This window comes from Palaemon carinicauda, chromosome 26, assembly GCF_036898095.1.
Source record: "Palaemon carinicauda isolate YSFRI2023 chromosome 26, ASM3689809v2, whole genome shotgun sequence".
NCBI classification, from domain to species: Eukaryota; Metazoa; Arthropoda; class Malacostraca; order Decapoda; family Palaemonidae; genus Palaemon; species Palaemon carinicauda.
The window spans coordinates 992,452-1,012,451 of NC_090750.1; the positions used below are offsets into that span (position 1 = coordinate 992,452).

At 40.1% G+C, this 20,000-nt stretch overlaps 2 protein-coding genes across 3 annotated transcripts in view; one reads left to right on the forward strand and one right to left on the reverse strand.

The window, feature by feature from the left end:
• LOC137619466 (zinc finger protein 501-like) overlaps positions 1 to 20,000 on the reverse strand; it is a 572,135-nt gene that overhangs the window by 278,415 nt on the left and 273,720 nt on the right. The gene's annotated exons all lie outside the window — the stretch shown is intronic.
• On the forward strand, positions 15,650 to 16,979 carry LOC137619442 (uncharacterized). The gene is made up of 3 exons (XM_068349501.1): positions 15,650 to 15,716; positions 15,963 to 16,262; positions 16,465 to 16,979. Exons 1-3 carry the CDS (start codon positions 15,650 to 15,652, stop codon positions 16,977 to 16,979), a joined length of 882 nt encoding a protein of 293 aa, XP_068205602.1.

Sequence of the window (20,000 nt, forward strand, 5' to 3'; positions counted from 1 at the left end):
ATTGCTTCTGTTGTGCGAAAAACTGCTTTAGAAACATCAGTAACAGGTCCTCCTTTCTGTTTTTCTAAAGCAGAATATTTCGAAACATTACAAACAATCTTTCGTGCTTGACAAATAAGTAGCCAACTGTTGCTCTGTATGGGGATGGATGATCTTCCATTCTGACTGACAAAGTTTATGATGTTTTTTGTGTCTCCCTTATTGGCTATATTCTTTGAGGCATCTCTGTTTGTAATCTCTCTCTCTCTCTCTCTCTCTCTCTCTCTCTCTCTCTCTCTCTCTCTCTCCTACATCTGGTTGTGGGGCTTAAGCAGCAAGTTACTTTCGTCACAGGTGGTTCCTACCAGTACCTGCCCGCAAGGGATATTTTCTGACCAAAGCCGATTAGTGAATGTCCATCGGTGACCTGTGAAACTACTGTATATCCGAGAAGTGGCAGTTTTGTGGCCTAGTTTCTTTATAGTACGACTGAATAATGTTTCAAAAGTATAACCATTAGAAATTGAGTTTTCATATAATTAAAGTTTAGCATTGAAATTAATTGTAATCATTATAACCATCAAAAGAACTAATAATTGAACTGTAATAATAATACCAATTCCCTAATATCGCAAGAGGGTCTGCCCCTCTCTTTTATTCTTCTCCTGTTCTTCTCTTTCTCCCTTTTTCCTTAATCTTTCCCATCCCGAGTACCTGCCTTTGAGCTATAAACTGGATTGTATCCAGGGGTACTCTTCCTGTCCCCTTATTCCCCACTTCCCTATTCTTATCCTTATTATTATTATAACCATCAAATGACATCCTTTTCTCTTTATTTTCGAAACACAAATATGGCAATATGTGTTTTTTGTCCTTAGGTACATCTCAAGCTTCTTAGTAAATTTGACAGAGTATAGCGACAAAATACACGTCTCATTGTGGATTTTTGTGTCAATTTCTCCACGAATATTGCCGTGTGAAGCTCATGCTCCTGAAGCACATGAATGGAATCTATTTGAGATGATAAAGAAAACAGTTCTCGACGATCACACGCGCACTACAATAATTCTCTACCTCGTCGTTATCACAAAACCTTGTATGACAGAGTCCGTGGCCTCTAGCGTGTCATATAATTAAATATTTTTTCTTATATACGAAAATAAACTTTTATTCTATTAATGCGAAGTCAGCAATAAATGCATGATGCATATGTGCAATGTCATATAAATTATTTTCTATTCCGATGAGGGGGTAACTTGAAAACAGAGGGGTAGCTTGAAACCGGTTTCAAACTACCCCCCAGGTGATCTGAAACCGGTTTCAAGTTACCGGGGAGTAGCTTCAAACTGGGGGTAGCTTGAAACTAGGAGGATTGATACTACTGGAGATGCCCTGACTCAGAATTCTTCCCTGAACCCGTGAGGCCAGGGACCCTAACTGCCGGGAGATTGATCTTCACGACCCGAGTACCGTACGAGTGTGAAGGCAACAGTGGGGCATAATATTCACTGAAAATGTCAGACTTTGTATAGAAAACATCGTGAATAAACATCAAAAGGAAATATTTATATACATCATCAAATTTCATTAAATTTAACCTTTTGTACATGTCACTAGTTCTCATCAAAGGTACATTATTCTCGTCGTGCTTAACCTTTAGAATGTGCCTTAGTATTCTATTGAGGGAGGTTTTAATATTATGGAGGTTAATCTCAGGAACACCACCCCAAATGATAACATTTTGTATTATTATAGGGTACACCAAGGAGTAATACATGGTCATAAGAGCCGACTGAGGCATAAATGAGGAAAGTGGATAAAAAACACCTTGAATTTTGCTTAATTTCCTAAAAACTTCAGCTGATTGCAAAGTAAAACTTAACTTATTATCAATAACGATGCCCAAGTACCTGACACTGGAGACCCACTCAAGCTTAGCGCCGTTAAAATACATATTCTGGCAAGCTTTCAACATGCCTTCGTGTGAACAACATTAATTTAGTTTTTTCAACGTTAGGAACTAGTCTATTATTCTGGAGCCAATTTGTGAGTTCAGCAATCAATATATTTATTTTGCTAATGCACAATTCAAGTGATTCTTCTCTGATATAAAAACTGCATCATCTGCAAATAGAACTTTCTTTGCAATCCTTATATCTACTATGTCGTTAATAAAACCATTGAATAGAAGGGGTCCTAAAACCGAACCCTGTGGTACCCCAAAATTCATAGGTCCAGTTCCCCCTCAACTTAATTTGGGTGAAGAAGGTGATATCCCATATATCCACTGTTCGTACGACAGCCCAACCGACTTTAAAGCAGAATCTGTTCATCCGAGTGGCATTTTCTCAATGCTCACCTTTAACGTAAGGAGTTGTAAAAAGAACTTTGCAAGTTTTGTGGCATTTCTGTGTAACTTCGTGTTTAAATTCACAGTCTTGGTGTTAGTAGAGACGTGACTATCCGAGAGCTCTGACTGTACATTTGATATAGGTGGATGAAAGCAGGCCAACATATATAGGGATAACTTTGGTGGAGGAATTAAAGTTTTTTTTATGATGAATTGTTAAACATAGAGGTTATTAAGGGTTTTAAATTTGTCATTAATATTATGGAGGTTATCACATTTTATCTAATAGGTACTAATTTTCGATATCTTATTTGTTGTGTTTATCGCTCCACTGGTGCTAATGCTGTACTTTTTAATGAAATGTTTTTCAGTCAAGTGATCAGTGAATTCCCTGTCTATGATAAGATTATGGTAACTGGTGATTTCAATTTGAATCTTTTCAATCCACTGAAATTGACCTACATTGATGTGTTCATGAATAGTATGCTGGGTCATGGATATTTTCCTGTCATTACATTACCTGCTTAGTTTAATGAGTCTAACCCAATTACACCATTTTCTTTGATTGATCACATTTGGACTAACTTTAAAATAGGGACAAATCATTCATCTGGTGTTGTGCTGTTGTCTTTGACAGATCATTTCCCAATATATGTTTGAAGATAATTGTAAAACCATTGTAAAGACTATAAATTCAAGACTAATTAATGTAAACACTATCCAGATGTTTGTTGACAGAGTGTCAAACTCATGTTTCCAACAGGTATTTTTAACACACAATTCTAATGTTGCTTTCAATAAGTTTTTCCATAAATTGATTGAGTGTTATGATTCTGCTTTCCCAATAAAAAGAAAGAGGGTAAGCAGGAGTCTAGTTAGTTCTCTGTGGGTAACACCTGAACTAAAGAGGTGTATACAAAAAAAGTACAAGTTATTCAGTCTCATGAAGCGTGGGTTGGTTCATAAGCGACAGTTTAATATGTACAAAAATTTACTGACTTGGGTTAAAAATAGAATCAGGAGAGACTTCTAGGAGGAATATCAGGAAGACCTGGTCCAACATCAATACCCTGCTTTGACGTAGTGTAAAGGAATCTGTAAGGGCGGTGATGACAGAGAATGGAACAGTCATTGAGGGTCCACAAATAGCAGATTCTTTCAATCATTATTTCATGAATATTGTTTCACGTCTTACTGGGAATCTGCCCCGTGATATAAATCTTACATGTTTTCATAATATTTGTCGAATTGACCACACATTCTTCTTGGCTCTGTGACGAGCCGAGAGAAGGTTGTGACTCAAAGGCAGGATGAAAGCAACTGAGTAACTTCATTACTTTATTGTTGTTGAAGATTGTCTGGTCCTTTTGGCCAGACACGGGATTTTGCAATCTTGCAGCCCATAGAACTCTATTACATAATATCCGTTTTTATATACATAAACTCCAGGCAAAAAGGCCACAAAAGACATAACAGGCAATTTCATGCTCAACCAACACCGCACCAGTTAACAGTGAATGGTGAGAAAAACAGACATGTTATTTCAGGTTCTTATCAGTGCGATGGGAGAGCGAAGATACAAGCATAATATGTACACAAAATGAAATGTAGTTACTATGTACGAACGTGTGACACACGGTTGGTACATGGCTCCCCCCGTAAAAATTACATACTGTAAATGTTAAATAGGGCGCCCTGATCTAGAGAGGTGAACTGTAGGCGGGTCATCTGGTAGGAGATAAGCAGGTTTAAGACGATCAATGGAGACCCAGTCTTCTTTACCACGAATGTTTAGTAGGAATGCTTTCGGACTGCGTCGGATCACAAGGAAAGGGCCTTGTAAGGGGGCGTTAGCGGTGGCTTGCTAGTGTCATTGCGTAGGAAGACGTGTGTTGCAGAGTGCAAGTCTGTTGGTATGTGATGCTTCGCTGGGGGCTTGTAAATCTGGCGGCATGAAGTAAATTTTCCCACGACCTGATGTATGCGCTGGAGATCGTCAGAGGAGGTTGCAGAAGGAAAAAATTTGGCAGGGACGACCAACGGGTTGCCATACACCATTTCAGCTACCGAGACGTCGAGGGCTTCTTTAGGGAAGCTGAGTAAACCAGTTGGAATCCTTGCATCGGGACATCAAAGCTGCTTTGAGGGTGCGATGAAAACGTTCAACCTTTCCATGTGCATCGGGGTTGTAGGCAGTTGTCTGATGCAGGGTGATGCCCCGGATATTCGCTAATGATGTCCACAATTGAGAGGTGAAAGGGGTACCCCTGTCAGAAGTAATGTGCTCAGGGATACCAAATCATGCAATCCATCCTGAGAGTAAGGGAGATGTACATGAGCTGGACGTTGCAGTTTCCATGGGAATGGCTTCAGGCTAATGAGTGGAGCGGTCAATGACGGTAATCAAGTAACGATGTCCTTGTGATGTGGGTAGGGGGCCTACAGCGTTGACGTGAATATGGGCGAAACGGCGCTGAGGTTGAGGAAAGGTGCCCACTCCTGAATCCGTGTGTCGATGTACTTTGGAAGTTTGGCAAGAAGTACAGGCGCGGACCCAATCCTTAGCATCCTTAGAAATGCTGTGCCAAATGAACTTCGTCTTCAGCAGCTGTGCAGTAAAACGGCACGAGGGATGTGAAAGGCCGTGAATGAAATCAAACACCTGTCGGCGCATGGGAGCAGGAATCCAAGGTCATGGTGTACCAGTACTGACGTCATAGAGGAGGGTGGTGTTGGCGTCGTCGAAGGGTATGTCTTCCCAACGGAGGGGTGTGCAGGATGTCCTATATGCTTGATACTCTGGATCCTGTCGTTGAACTTCAGCCAAGGCGTTGTAATCCAATCCCAGTTGAATGGCAGCCAACGTGTTTCTCGACAGGGCATCGGCAACGGGATTCATTTTCCCAGGGAATGTATTGAAGGGTGCAATTGTAATCAGCAAAGGCGGAGAGACGTCGGCGTTGACGGGACGACCAGGCATCAGACTGTCGAGTGAAGGCATGCACCAGAGGCATGTGGTCTGTGCGAATGACGAAGACGTACCTTCTAAGAAATGGTGAAAGTGACGGACAGCCACGTGCACCGCCAGCAATTCGCGATCGAAGGTAAAATACCCCGATTTTGCCTTGGACAGTTTTCTGCTGAAGAAGGCCAATGGGCAGGGCGAGCCCTTGACCACCTGTCCAAGTACTGCACCAATAGCGACGTTGCTGGCATTAGTGGAGGGGCATGTGGGATAGGAAAAGTGAGAGCTGCAGTGGTTGATAGGGCCTTCTTTGCATTACAGAAGGTCGCTTCTTGAAGGGGACCCCACTTCCGGTCTTTTGGCTTGCCCTTGAGGGAGGCATAGAGGGGAGCAACAGTGGCGGAAATGGCTGGCAGAAAACGGTGATGATAGTTGATCGTGACCAAAAATTCCTGCAGAGCTTTGACGGTCGAGGGCGTGGGGAAGTTCTGAACGGCTGCTACCTTCTCAGGGAGGGGATGGACTCCTTCAGGAGTGATGTGGTGCCCTAAGAACAACATTTCGTTGGCACCAAAGGTATACTTGTCGTACCGGACTACAAGGCCGTTTTGTTGCAGGCGGTCAAGCACAATGCCCAGGTGATAGAGTTGTTCCTCTTTTGAGGAAGAGAACACAAGTATGTCGTCCACATAACATACATAGATGGTGAGGTCCCCTAAGATGCCATCCATAAGACGTTGAAAAGAGAACTCAGCATTATGAAGGCCAAAACAGGAGTGATTGAAGGTGTATGTACCAAACGGAGTGGTGATGGCGGTCTTGGGGATGTCTTCTGGGTTCATAGGCACCTGTTAATACCCCTTCAGGAGGGCGAGCATGGAGAAAACCTTTGCTTTGTGCAGGTAGGAGGTCATGTCGGCGATTTTTGGGAGAGGTTAGTGATCCGGTTCTGTTTGCATGATCAGGCGCCTGTAATCCCCGCACGGACGGAGGGAGCCGTCTTTCTTCAGAACTATGTGTAAGGGTGACAACCATGGGCTGTAGGCTTTTTGGTAAAGTCCCATTTCCTCCTTTTTGGCGAACGTCTGTTTGGCGGCTGCTAATCGTTCCGGTGCCAGACATCTGAATTTTGCGAAGACTGGGGGTCCCGTCGTCTTGATATGGTGATAAATACTGTGCTTGGCAGGAGCCGTGGGTGTTTGGCGAAGTTCTGGACGGAAAACTTCCGGGTACGACGTGAGGAGGTGGGCATAGGCATCCATGGGTGCGCTGATGTGGAGAGCGAGGTTAGAGGGGACGGGTTGAAGAGGTGTCGACAAGTACGAGTGTGCGTTGACCAATCGTCGGTGGGCGACATCGACCAGAAGGTGGAAATGAGAGAGGAAATCCGTGCCGAGAATTGGCAATGTGACGTCACCAACGAGAACCTTCCAATATAATTTACCGGTTCCAAACGATAATGTGAGGTTCTCGTAACCGTAGGTGGGTATCGCAGATCAGTTGGCAGCTACCAGGCGGATGTCGGCAGACACAGACAGACTATGTCGTGTCCTGAGAGTTCCCTTGGCAAAAGAGAACGACAAGCACCTGTGTCTACCAAAAATCGCACGCCCGTTCCTACATCATGTAAAAAGAAAAGATTAGAAACACAGGAGGCAACCGCCACGAGCAATGGCCTACTTACACGTTTTTTTGCCACTGACAATCCTTGGCACATTTCTTCGCGGCTGCCCTGAATCTGTAGTGGTAGTGGCAAAATTGCGGCTGATGGGCGGTAGTAAGTGGTTGTAGAAGTCGTTGGTTGGGGCATGAGTGAGTGGTAGGTGATGGTTGGCTTTTTTGCCGCTCCGGCTCGTCACGGGGTAGGTGTGTATGTCCTACGGCATTCACGTCAGCTTTGGTTAACGTTGAATAGGATGTTAAAAAAGTGGAACTGGGAAATCTTAATGAAATCAATATAGCGGTTTCAGTGCATAGGGAGATGAATCAGTGGATGGTACTACTGAAGAAAGTGACATGGATGTAGTGGTAAATAAAGTCAGATATTGAAGACAATTTGAAAAGTGATGATAAAGGTTCAGACGGAATGCCAAAAAGGCCAGTGGAATAACGATTTAGATACTGTAGATAATTAAAGTTAATTAGAGGAAAATCCACCAAAGAAAAAAGGAAGGAATAAAAAATGAATGGAAAAGATAGGCTGCCAAAAAAATGAAAAATAATTGTTAAATTTTCCGTCTTTGTAATGGCTCTTTATTTTGCCACTTTAAATATTAATGGCTTAAATGAGGTAATTAAACAAATGGAAATTGTGTTCCTTTTCATGTACTATAGATTGATATCCTGTTGATTCAAGTACTTAACGTTAAAGACATTTTAGGTTTCAGTTATCTCACTAATTTCATGTTTGTAGGGTTCAATCCATCAATCAATTCAAAAGGAAGTACAATGATATGCATAAATAATAAAACAAATGTAAAACTTCTAACCAAGGAGATGGATACTAATGGTAGAATTGTTGGTGTAAGAGTATGTTACAATAACTGCATTATGCCTATTATAAATGTGTATGCTCCATCTGGTGCAAGTAAATTTGCTAATAGGGAAGACTTTTCAGGGATGAAATATTGTATTACCTGGGACATAATGATGATTATCTTATTTTTGGAGGTAATTTCAACTGTATAACATGCTCAAGAGATTGTAGTACTAATAACAAATCCTTACTGTCTAAGTCTGTGAGTACTCTAGTGAAAAACCTTGCTTTGAAAGATAATTACAAATTCACAAACAGGATATTAGAATACACTTATATACGCGAAAACTATGGATCCAGAATAGACAGGATTTATACTGTAAAGCTATTTGATAACATAACATCGGCAGACACCATTCCAATAAGGTTTTCAGATCATAGTATAGTTGTTTTTAAATCAAACAAAGACTCAAAAAATTAGCACAAGGAATTGGAAAGTAAATGTTAAAGTTATAGATTCTGATGAATTTTTTTTTTTTTTTTTTTTTTTTTTGTGCATGTATGGCACTTTATAGAGCAGAAAAAGGGTACATTTGATAACATACTTTTATGGTGGGACTGGGCAAAATCACAATGTAAAAAAAAGTTTGTCAAATTATTTGAAAATATTTCACAAGAAAAGTATGGATTACTGAATATATTACGTCAACTTAATGATACTAACTACAAAACTAGCATAAATTATGAAAATATTAATATTCTCAAGAATAGGATTTGTGACATCTGGAATTAAATATTAGAAGGTATAAAGATACAAACTTAAATAAATGATCGTACAATTGGGGAAAAAAATATTTGCACATCCACAGTACTTGTTGCTGAGAAAAAGAAAAATCATGCACGCATTACTAACATGAAACAAGCAGATGGTTCCATTATAGAAAGCACAGAGGGAATTTCTGTTTCTATAAAGGAGCACTTTGAAAAATTGTTTAGTAAGGTAACTAACTGGCCAGGTAAAAAATCAAGATTATTTTCTTAACCTATGCCATTCTATCCTAAATCCAGATGATGTAAGTTTGTTGAGTAGAGAATTAGAGGAAATTGAGGTTTTTGATGCTTTCAAGAGTATGAGCAAAGGAAGATCACCAGGGTATGATGAACTTCATATATAATTCTACAAAAAGTTTTGGTCTTTAATAAAGTCTGACGTCATGGAAGTGATCAAATCCATTGTGACTGTGAAATATATGTCAGATAGTCCAAATTTGGGTGTAATAAAATTATTAGCTAAAATAGGATATACGAGTATATCCTTGGTGGAGAACTGGAGACCTATATCTCTACTGAATGTTGACTATAAAATCTATGCTAAGGTTTTAGCAAACAGATTGAGATGTATTATTGGGAAGATTACCTCCCCAGAGGTAAGGAAAGGTCGATTGTGAATTGTAATAACACGATTCGAGATGTAATTTTTCATGCACTACAAAAGATTGAAGACTTGGCAGTTTTAAGCTTTGACTCGTCTAAGGCTTTTGATAGAGTTAATATGGATTTTTTTTTTTTGGAATTAATGACGAAATTTAGTTTTCCAGATGAATTTGTGGCTCTAGTTAGAATATTGTAAGTAGTATCTAGGTAAGTGGGTTTATGAGTTCACCATTTTGTATTAAAAGGTCTGTCAGACAAGGCTGCCCTATGTCAATGCTGTTATATTGTATACTCATATTTAAAGAACCTTTGTATAGACCAATAAAGAGTAAAAAAAAATAATAGGGCCTAGCCTTCCAAACAGTGTAAATATATGCCTGCAAGGTTATGCAGATGACTCATCCGTGAGCTTGTCAACTGATGGCTCAGTTGGAAAATGTTATAAAGAAGTACAATGGTTTGAACTTGTGACAAGTGCACTGCTAAACAAGGACAAAACTGGTGTTATTGGGTTTGGGAAAGGGGAAAACCAAAAAAGTCTGGCCTATCAGTTATTGGAAACTGTTGGAAGAATCAAAATTCTTTGTTTAATTTATTATAGTGATTTTGAGGTTACATGTGAAGGACATTGGTCTCGCCTTACTCAAAATATTAAAATATCAATAGTTATGCTAAGTCAAAGACAATTATCTATTTTCCAAAGAGCTAATATTGTTAATCCACTAGTTTTGTCCAAAGTTTGTTATATATCACACACTTTGCCTCCTTTAAAAAAGTACATTGCTCAAATAAATATGAATATATTCTGATATATCTGGCAGGGCACTTACTATCCTGTCGGTAGAGATACTCTTTGTTGGACAAAAAAAAAAGCTGGATTAGGAATTGTAAATGTTTAATTTAAGTCCTTGGCGATTTTCAGTTTGACAACTGTGAATTATATTAGAAAGGATATTGGATTAAGTAATTTCTGTTGCAAGATGAGAATAAGTTTTTTGTTGGACTTGAAGGAGATAAATGAAGTTTCATTTGTGTCAACATCATTTCATTCAGTGACAATTGATGTAATCACCGAGAAACTAGTTTTGAGAAACACTCTGATATGCCAAAGAATTTAAAGTTATTTAAGTCTGGTTTAAAAGAAGAAAAATTGAGTGAATTATATGATGTTTTCTGAATTTTCCAGAAATTGTTAGTGATAAATTAGGTTTAACTAATCTTTTAGTACATGATATTAAGTTACAGGACAAAAAACCCAGTAGACAACGTCCGTACCATTTGAGTCCAAAAAGGCAAATTCTGTACAAAAAGAAATCAAGTATATGTTAAATAATGATTTGATAGTACCTAGCAGGAATGAATGGTGTTCTCTGGTAGTTTTGGTAAAAAAGGAAGATGGATCAGATAGGTTGTGCATTAATTTCAGAAAAGTAGATAGTGTTACTAAGCAAAGTAATTTTCCATTTCCTAGGATGGATGATAGCTTAGAGTTATGTTACTTAGTGTTGTGTTACTTAGAGTTGTGTTACTTGGAATTTTAGGAGCTGGAGTCGCTGAAGCTGGAGTCGTTGAAGTTGTGTTACTTAGAGTTGTGTTACTAATAGTTGTGTTACTTGGAGTTGTTGAAGCTGGAGTAGTTGAAGTTGTGTTACTTAGAGTTGTGTTACTAACAGTTGTATTACTTAGAGTTGTGTTACCTGAAGTCGTTGAAGCTGGAGTTGTTGAAGTTGTGTGAGCTGGAGTCGTTGAAGCTGGAGTCGTTGAAGTTGTGTTACTTAGAGTTGTGTTACCTAGAGTTGTGTTACCTGGAGTCGTTGAAGCTGGAGTTGTTGAAGTTGTGTTACTTAGGGTTGTGTTACTAATAGTTGTGTTACCTGGAGTTGTAGGAGCTGGAGTCGTTGAAGCTGGAGTCGTTGAAGTTGTGTTACTTAGAGTTGTGTTACTAACAGTTGTGTTACCTGGAGTTGTAGGAGCTGGAGTCGTTGAAGCTGGACTCGTTGAAGTTGTGTTACTTAGAGTTGTGTTACTAATAGTTATGTTACCTGGAGTCGTTGAAGCTGGAGTCGTTGAAACTGGAGTCGTGGAAGTTGTGTTACTTAGAGTTGTGTTATTAATAGATGTGTTATTTGGAGTTGTGGGACCTGGAGTTGTGGGACCTGGAGTCGTTGAAGCTGGAGTCGTTGAAGCTGGAGTCGTTGAAGTTGTGTTACTTAGAGTTGTGTTACTTAGAGTTGTGTTACTAAGAGTTGCGGGAGCTTGAGTCGTTGAAGCTGGAGTCGTTGAAGTTGTGTTACTTAGAGTTGTGTTACCTGGAGTTGCGGGAGCTGGAGTCGTTGAAACTGGAGACGCTGAAGTTGTGTTACTTAGAGTTGTGTTACTAATAGTTGTGTTACTTGGAGTTGTGTTACTTAGAGTTGTGTTACTAAGAGTTGTGGGAGCTGGAGTCGTTGAAGCTGGAGTCGTTGAAGTTGTGTTACTTAGAGTTGTGTTACTAATAGTTGTGTTACCTAGAGTTGCGGGAGCTGAAGTCGTTGAAGCTGGAGTCGTGGAAGTTGTGTTACTTAGAGTTGTGTTACTTAGAGTTGTGTTACTAATAGTTGTGTTATTTGGAGTTGTGGGAGCTGGAGTCGTTGAAGCTGGAGTCGTTGAAGTTGTGTTACTTAGAGTTGTGTTACTAAGAGTTGTGGGAGCTGGAGTCGTTGAAGCTGGAGTCGTGGAAGTTGTGTTACTTAGAGTTGTGTTACTTAGAGTTGTGTTACTAATAGTTGTGTTATTTGGAGTTGTGGGAGCTGGAGTTGTTGAAGCTGGAGTCGTTGAAGTTGTGTTACTTAGAGTTGTGTTACTTAGTGTTGTGTTACTAGGAGTTGCGGGAGCTTGAGTCGTTGAAGCTGGAGTCGTGGAAGTTGTGTTACTTAGAGTTGTGTTACTTAGAGTTGTGTTACTAATAGTTGTGTTATTTGGAGTTGTGGGAGCTGGAGTCGTTGAAGCTGGAGTCGTGGAAGTTGTGTTACTTAGAGTTGTGTTACTAATAGTTGTGTTATTTGGAGTTGTGGGAGCTGGAGTAGTTGAAGCTGGAGTCGTTGAAGTTGTGTTACTTAGAGTTGTGTTACTTAGAGTTGTGTTACTAAGAGTTGTGGGAGCTGGAGTCATTGAAGCTGGAGTCGTGGAAGTTGTGTAACTTAGAGTTGTGTTACTAATAGTTGTGTTATTTGGAGTTGTGGGAGCTGGAGTCGTTGAAGCTGGAGTCGTTGAAGCTGGAGTCGTTGAAGTTGTGTTACTTAGAGTTGTGTTACTTAGAGTTGCGGGAGCTTGAGTCGTTGAAGCTGGAGTTGTTGAAGTTGTGTTACTTAGAGTTGTGTTACTTAGAGTTGTGTTACTAAGAGTTGCGAGAGCTGGAGTCGTTGAAGCTGGAGTCGTTGAAGTTGTGTTACTTAGAGTTGTGTTACCTGGAGTTGCGGGAGCTGGAGTCGTTGAAACTGGAGACGCTGAAGTTGTGTTACTTAGAGTTGTGTTACTAATAGTTGTGTTACTTGGAGTTGTGTTACTTAGAGTTGTGGGAGCTGGAGTCGTTGAAGTTGTGTTACTTAGAGTTGTGGGAGCTGGAGTCGTTGAAGGTTGAGTCGTTGAAGTTGTGTTACTTAGAGTTTTGTTACCTGGAGTTGTGGGAGCTGGAGTCGTTGAAACTGGAGTCGTTGAAACTGGAGTCGCTGAAGTTGTGTTACTTAGAGTTGTGTTACTAATAGTTGTGTTACTTAGAGTTGTGTTACTTAGAGTTGTGGGAGCTGGAGTCTTTGAAGTTGTGTTACTTAGAGTTGTGGGAGCTGGAGTCGTTGAAGGTTGAGTCGTTGAAGTTGTGTTACTTAGAGTTGTGTTACCTGGAGTTGTGGGAGCTGGAGTCGTTGAAACTGGAGTCGTTGAAACTGGAGTCGTGGAAGTTGTGTTACTTAGAGTTGTGTTATTAATAGATGTGTTATTTGGAGTTGTGGGACCTGGAGTCGTTGAAGCTGGAGTCGTTGAAGCTGGAGTCGTTGAAGTTGTGTTACTTAGAGTTGTGTTACTTAGAGTTGTGTTACTAAGAGTTGCGGGAGCTTGAGTCGTTGAAGCTGGAGTCGTTGAAGTTGTGTTACTTAGAGTTGTGTTACCTGGAGTTGCGGGAGCTGGATCCGTTGAAACTGGAGACGCTGAAGTTGTGTTACTTAGAGTTGTGTTACCTGGAGTTGCGGGAGCTGGATCCGTTGAAACTGGAGACGCTGAAGTTGTGTTACTTAGAGTTGTGTTACTAATAGTTGTGTTACTTGGAGTTGTGTTACTTAGAGTTGTGTTACTTAGAGTTGTGGGAGCTGGAGTCGTTGAAGCTGGAGTCGTTGAAGTTGTGTTACTTAGAGTTGTGTTACTAATAGTTGTGTTACCTAGAGTTGCGGGAGCTGAAGTCGTTGAAGCTGGAGTCGTGGAAGTTGTGTTACTTAGAGTTGTGTTACTAATAGTTGTGTTATTTGGAGTTGTGGGAGCTGGAGTCGTTGAAGCTGGAGTCGTTGAAGTTGTGTTACTTAGAGTTGTGTTACTAAGAGTTGGGGGAGCTGGAGTCGTTGAAGCTGGAGTCGTGGAAGTTGTGTTACTTAGAGTTGTGTTACTTAGAATAGTTGTGTTATTTGGAGTTGTGGGAGCTGGAGTCGTTGAAGCTGGAGTCGTTGAAGTTGTGTTACTTAGAGTTGTGTTACTAAGAGTTGTGGGAGCTGGAGTCGTTGAAGCTGGAGTCGTGGAAGTTGTGTTACTTAGAGTTGTGTTTCTTAGAGTTGTGTTACTAATAGTTGTGTTATTTGGAGTTGTGGGAGCTGGAGTCGTTGAAGCTGGAGTCGTTGAAGTTGTGTTACTTAGAGTTGTGTTACTTAGAGTTGTGTTACTAAGAGTTGCGGGAGTTTGAGTCGTTGAAGCTGGAGTCGTGGAAGTTGTGTTACTTAGAGTTGTGTTACTTAGAATTGTGTTACTAATAGTTGTGTTATTTGGAGTTGTGGGAGCTGGAGTCGTTGAAGCTGGAGTCGTGGAAGTTGTGTTACTTAGAGCTGTGTTACTTAGAGTTGTGTTACTAATAGTTGTGTTATTTGGAGTTGTGGGAGCTGGAGTAGTTGAAGCTGGAGTCGTTGAAGTTGTGTTACTTAGAGTTGTGTTACTTAGTGTTGTGTTACTAAGAGTCGTGGGAGCTGGAGTCGTTGAAGCTGGAGTCGTGGAAGTTGTGTTACTTAGAGTTGTGTTACTAATAGTTGTGTTATTTGGAGTTGTGGGAGCTGGAGTCGTTGAAGCTGGAGTCGTTGAAGTTGTGTTACTTAGAGTTGTGTTACTTAGAGTTGTGTTACTAAGAGTTGCGGGAGCTTGAGTCGTTGAAGCTGGAGTCGTTGTAGTTGTGTTACTTAGAGTTGTGTTACTTAGAGTTGTGTTACTAAGAGTTGCGAGAGCTGGAGTCGTTGAAGCTGGAGTCGTTGAAGTTGTGTTACTTAGAGTTGTGTTACCTGGAGTTGCCGTAGCTGGAGTCGTTGAAACTGGAGACGCTGAAGTTGTGTTACTTAGAGTTGTGTTACTAATAGTTGTGTTACTTGGAGTTGTGTTACTTAGAGTTGTGGGAGCTGGAGTCGTTGAAGTTGTGTTACTTAGAGTTGTGGGAGCTGGAGTCGTTGAAGGTTGAGTCGTTGAAGTTGTGTTACTTAGAGTTGTGTTACCTGGAGTTGTGGGAGCTGGAGTCGTTGAAACTGGAGTCGTTGAAACTGGAGTCGCTGAAGTTGTGTTACTTAGAGTTGTGTTACTAATAGTTGTGTTACTTTGAGTTGTGTTACTTAGAGTTGTGGGAGCTGTAGTCATTGAAGCTGCAGTCGTTGAAGTTGTGTTACTTAGAGTTGTGTTACTTAGAGTTGTGTTACCTGGAGTTGCGGGAGTTGAAGTCGTTGAAGCTGGAGTCGCTGCAGTTGTGTTACTTAGAGTTGTGTTACTAATAGTTGTGTTACTTTGAGTTGTATTACTTAGAGTTGTGTTACTAAGAGTTGTGGGAGCTGGAGTCGCTGAAGTTGTGTTACTTAGAGTTGTGTTAATTAGAGTTGTGTTACTTAGAGTTGTGTTAATTAGAGTTGTGGGAGCTGGAGTCGTTGAAGTTGTGTTACTTAGAGTTGTGTTAATTAGAGTTGTGTTACCTGGAGTTGCAGGAGCTGGAGTCGTTGAAGCTGGAGTCGTGGAAGTTGTGTTACTTAGAGTTGTGTTACTTAGAGTTGTGGGAGCTGGAGTCGTTGAAGTTGTGTTACTTAGAGTTGTGTTACCTGGAGTTGCGGGAGCTGGAGACGTTGAAGCTGGAGTCGGTGAAGTTGTGTTACTTAGAGTTGTGTTACTAACAGTTGTGTTACTTTGAGTTGTGTTACTTAGAGTTGTGGGAGCTGGAGTCGTTGAAGTTTTGTTACTTAGAGTTATGTTAATTAAAGTTGTGTTACCTGGAATCGTTGTATCTGGAGTCGTTGAAGTTGTGTTACTTAGAGGTGTGATACTTAGAGTTGTGTTACCTAGAGTTGCGGGAGTTGGAGTCGTTGAAGCTTGAGTCGCTGAAGTTGTGTTACTTACAGTTGTGTTACCTAGATTTGTGGGAGCTGGAGTCATTGAAGTTGTGTTACTTAGAGTTGTGTTACTTAGAGTTGTGTTACTTGGAGTTATGGGAGCTGGAGTCGTTGAAGGTGGAGTCGTTAAAGTTGTGTTACTTGGAGTTGTGGGAGCTTGAGTTGTTGAAGCTGAAGTCGTTGAAGGTGGAGTCGTTGAAGTTGTGTTACTTAGAGTTGTGTTACTTAGAGTTGTGGGAGCTGGAGTCGTTGAAGGTGGAGTCGTTAAAGTTGTGTTACTTAGAGTTATGTTACTTAGAGTTGTGTTACTTGGAGTTGTGGGAGCTGGAGTCGTTGAAGCTGGAGTCGTGGAAGTTGTGTTACTTAGAGTTGTGTTACTTAGAGTTGTGGGAGCTGGAGTCGTTGAAGTTGTGTTACTTAGAGTTGTGTTACCTGGAGTTGCGGGAGCTATAGACGTTGAAGCTGGAGTCGGTGAAGTTGTGTTACTTAGAGTTGTGTTACTAACAGTTGTGTTACTTTGAGTTGTGTTACTTAGAGTTGTGGGAGCTGGAGTCGTTGAAGTTTTGTTACTTAGAGTTATGTTAATTAAAGTTGTGTTACCTGGAATCGTTGTATCTGGAGTCGTTGAAGTTGTGTTACTTAGAGGTGTGATACTTAGAGTTGTGTTACCTAGAGTTGCGGGAGTTGGAGTCGTTGAAGCTTGAGTCGCTGAAGTTGTGTTACTTACAGTTGTGTTACCTAGATTTGTGGGAGCTGGAGTCATTGAAGTTGTGTTACTTAGAGTTGTGTTACTTAGAGTTGTGTTACTTGGAGTTATGGGAGCTGGAGTCGTTGAAGGTGGAGTCGTTAAAGTTGTGTTACTTGGAGTTGTGGGAGCTTGAGTTGTTGAAGCTGAAGTCGTTGAAGGTGGAGTCGTTGAAGTTGTGTTACTTAGAGTTGTGTTACTTAGAGTTGTGGGAGCTGGAGTCGTTGAAGGTGGAGTCGTTAAAGTTGTGTTACTTAGAGTTATGTTACTTAGAGTTGTGTTACTTAGAGTTGTGTTACTTGGAGTTGTGGGAGCTTGAGTCGTTGAAGCTGAAGTCGTTGAAGGTGGAGTCGTTGAAGTTGTGTTACATAGAGTTGTGTTACTTAGATTTATGTTACTTAGAGTTGTGTTACTTAGAGTTGTGGGAGCTGGAGTCATTATAGTTGTGTTACTTAGAGTTGTGTTACTTGGAGTTGTAGGAGCTGGAGTCGTTGAAGCTGAAGTCGTTGAAGGTGGAGTCGTTGAAGTTGTTTCACTTAGAGTTGTGGGAGCTTGAGTCGTTAAAGCTGGAGTTGTTGAAGCTGAAGTCGTTGAAGGTGTAGTCGTTGAAGTTGTGATACTTAGAGTTGTGGGAGCTTGAGTCGTTAAAGCTGGAGTCATTGTAGGTGGAGTCGTTGAAGTTGTGATACTTAGAGTTGTGGGAGCTTGAGTCGTTAAAGCTGGAGTTGTTGAAGCTGGAGTCGTGGGAGGTGAAGTCGTGGGAGGTGGTGCCACACCTTCTATCAAGGGAAAAAGATAAATTTAGTAACGGTACGTTATATCTGATATATCTACCATAAACAATTGCTTTAAGTTTTCTATTTGTGTTTTCCAACTTTTATTTATAATTTGATTTCTGATATAGAATAATTGTTTTAAATTGTTTGTTTACAGCTAAAGTTTCCTGTCACTACATTCAGTCTCTGTTTTCCTCTAGATGGTTAGAGACACTTTCTTGCCATTTTTGAGAATTTTGTTTCCAGATTTTAAACATCTTTCCTGGCCTTTCCTTAGAAAAAAATATTATTATTATTATTATCATTATTATTATTATTATTATTATTATTATTATTATTATTATTATTATTATTATTATTACTTGCTAAGCTACAACCTTAGTTAGAAATCCAGAATGCTATAACCCAGAGGGCTCTAGTAGGGAAAATAGCCCAGCAAAGTAAGGCAATGAATAAACACTATAGGCTATAAGAAGAAATTAATAACCATTTAAAGTATCCTACGACCAGTAACAACATTAAAATAGATCTGGCATGTATAAACTATATAGAGAGAATAGTGTGCCTGGGTATAACTCAAGCAGATTTTTCGTTTCCTTAATGATACTTGACATTTCAAAATTACTTCTGCTTCCCGATTCCTCCTCAACTGTATTTTAGCGATATTAGGAAAAAATGTCTCTAATATTCGATTATCCTTTTCTCGGATTTTTTTTTTCATTGGAAATCTTTTATCTCTTTTTAAAGTTTTGGTCACAGAATTTTCCAACAGCAATTTTTTCTTGGAAATTCCTTAGATAAAATAGGTTTGCTTCAGGGAGAAACCTCTAGCCTGTGTTCTATTGCTCCCAATAATAAATGTTTTCCGGTTTTTCATTAATTAAAATATAAATGTTTTTCTGTCTTTACCAAATTATGTTTCTCGGAGACTGCCTTGTCACATTATGGAACAAACTTTGCCTTTCTTAACATTTTAATATTATTTTAATTTGAAAATTTAACCAAAATACTGTTTTCACTGGCTCAATGTTTTAAATGCCACTCATGAATGGCAGAGGCAAGGGATATTGACGTTGTCCTATCAAGCAAGATAATGCTTCAGAGACTGACCATGCATACATATGACCAGCACCCAGCCCCCCTCTCCACCCAAGCTAGGAACATGGAGGCCCAGGTAATGGTTGCTGAGGACTCAGCAGGTAGACCTATAGGCTCTCCCAAATCCCCCATCCTTAGCTCACAGGGATGGTGAGGTTGCAGATACAACCAGAAACTATCTAGATTTAACGTTACCCGAACCCCAGCCCGGCGATCACCAGGCAGGGACGTTTCCAATAGGCCACCCAAAACAAGGATTCTATTTAGGATACCCCATCCAGGACCTTAATTCTCGGATGGATCTTTCCTAACAGTGAGTTAGAGGCTGAACATCATTTATCATGACGCTATATGTTAACTACAGTAATTAATCAAGAAAGAAGGTTAATACAAGGGTTAATACTGCGATGTTCCTTACCAATAGCACTGACGATGCAAATGAATCCCTTCTTCCACAGGCTCAAACTTAGAGCCTTGAACACAACTGTCATCTGGTTTGAAGTGCTGGATTTTGTTAGTCCAAACGTCCAGCCACAATACCTAAAAGTGGATGAAATAGGAAACTGTAAAACTTCAAATAAACTTTTAAAAAGGAGAACTGCAAATACAAACACTAGTGATTTTTTCTATTTTACTGTGGCATACATGATCCATCAAATAATATTGCTATTCAATTAAATTTGTTATGACTCGGTGCCGATATCTAGTAAAGTTCGAGATCTAGGTGTATTTCTTGACTGCAACCTGTCTCTAAATACCCAAACAAATAATGCAATAAAAACTGCTGGTTATCATCTAAGAAATACTGCGTTTATAAAAGAGTACCTGGAAGAAAATTCTGTAAAGAAACTTGTGATGAACTGTGTTATTATCAAGATTGACTACTGCAACTCTATCTACTACAATTTACCAAAAGTGCAACTTAAGACATTACGAAACTTAATAAACAGAGGAGCAAGACTGATAAAAGGTGTCCCACCTAGAGAAAGGATCACCCCTATACTAATTGATTTACACTGGCTACCGATTAAAGCGAGAATTGAATTTAAAATATGTACAATAACCCACTAAGTTATCAGAACCGGGCGTCCAAAATGCTTAAGAGAATTGCTACATATTACGCAGCCAACAAATCGTGTCGACAAGAGAATAGTTACAGATGGCTTCAAACTATTGGAATCTAGATATATGTCTACTGTAGGCTCCAGAGGCTTTGATTAAATATGCGGCCCCAAGACTATATAACAAGCTCCCACGAAACATTCGAATGATTGAAGACATTAAGGCTTTCAATAGGAAACTGAAGACTCTCTTATTTCATGAGTCTTTTGACAGTGACGATTTAACAATAAATGAAGAATATGAGACATGAAACGTTAAATACTCTGATCGAATAAGATAAAGCGACAGTGGAGGTCCGGTAGAGAGTGGGGTTCCCCTGCTGTATGGGACCGGAAAAGCAGCCATCAAAGTAAGTACTGATATGTATCTCTGTGATTAGTCACGCAAGTACAGTATTACCTGCTATATTTTGGTAATATGGACTAGCAGGAAGTCACCCTTGCTTGCCGTAATATAAGCCGATATGCA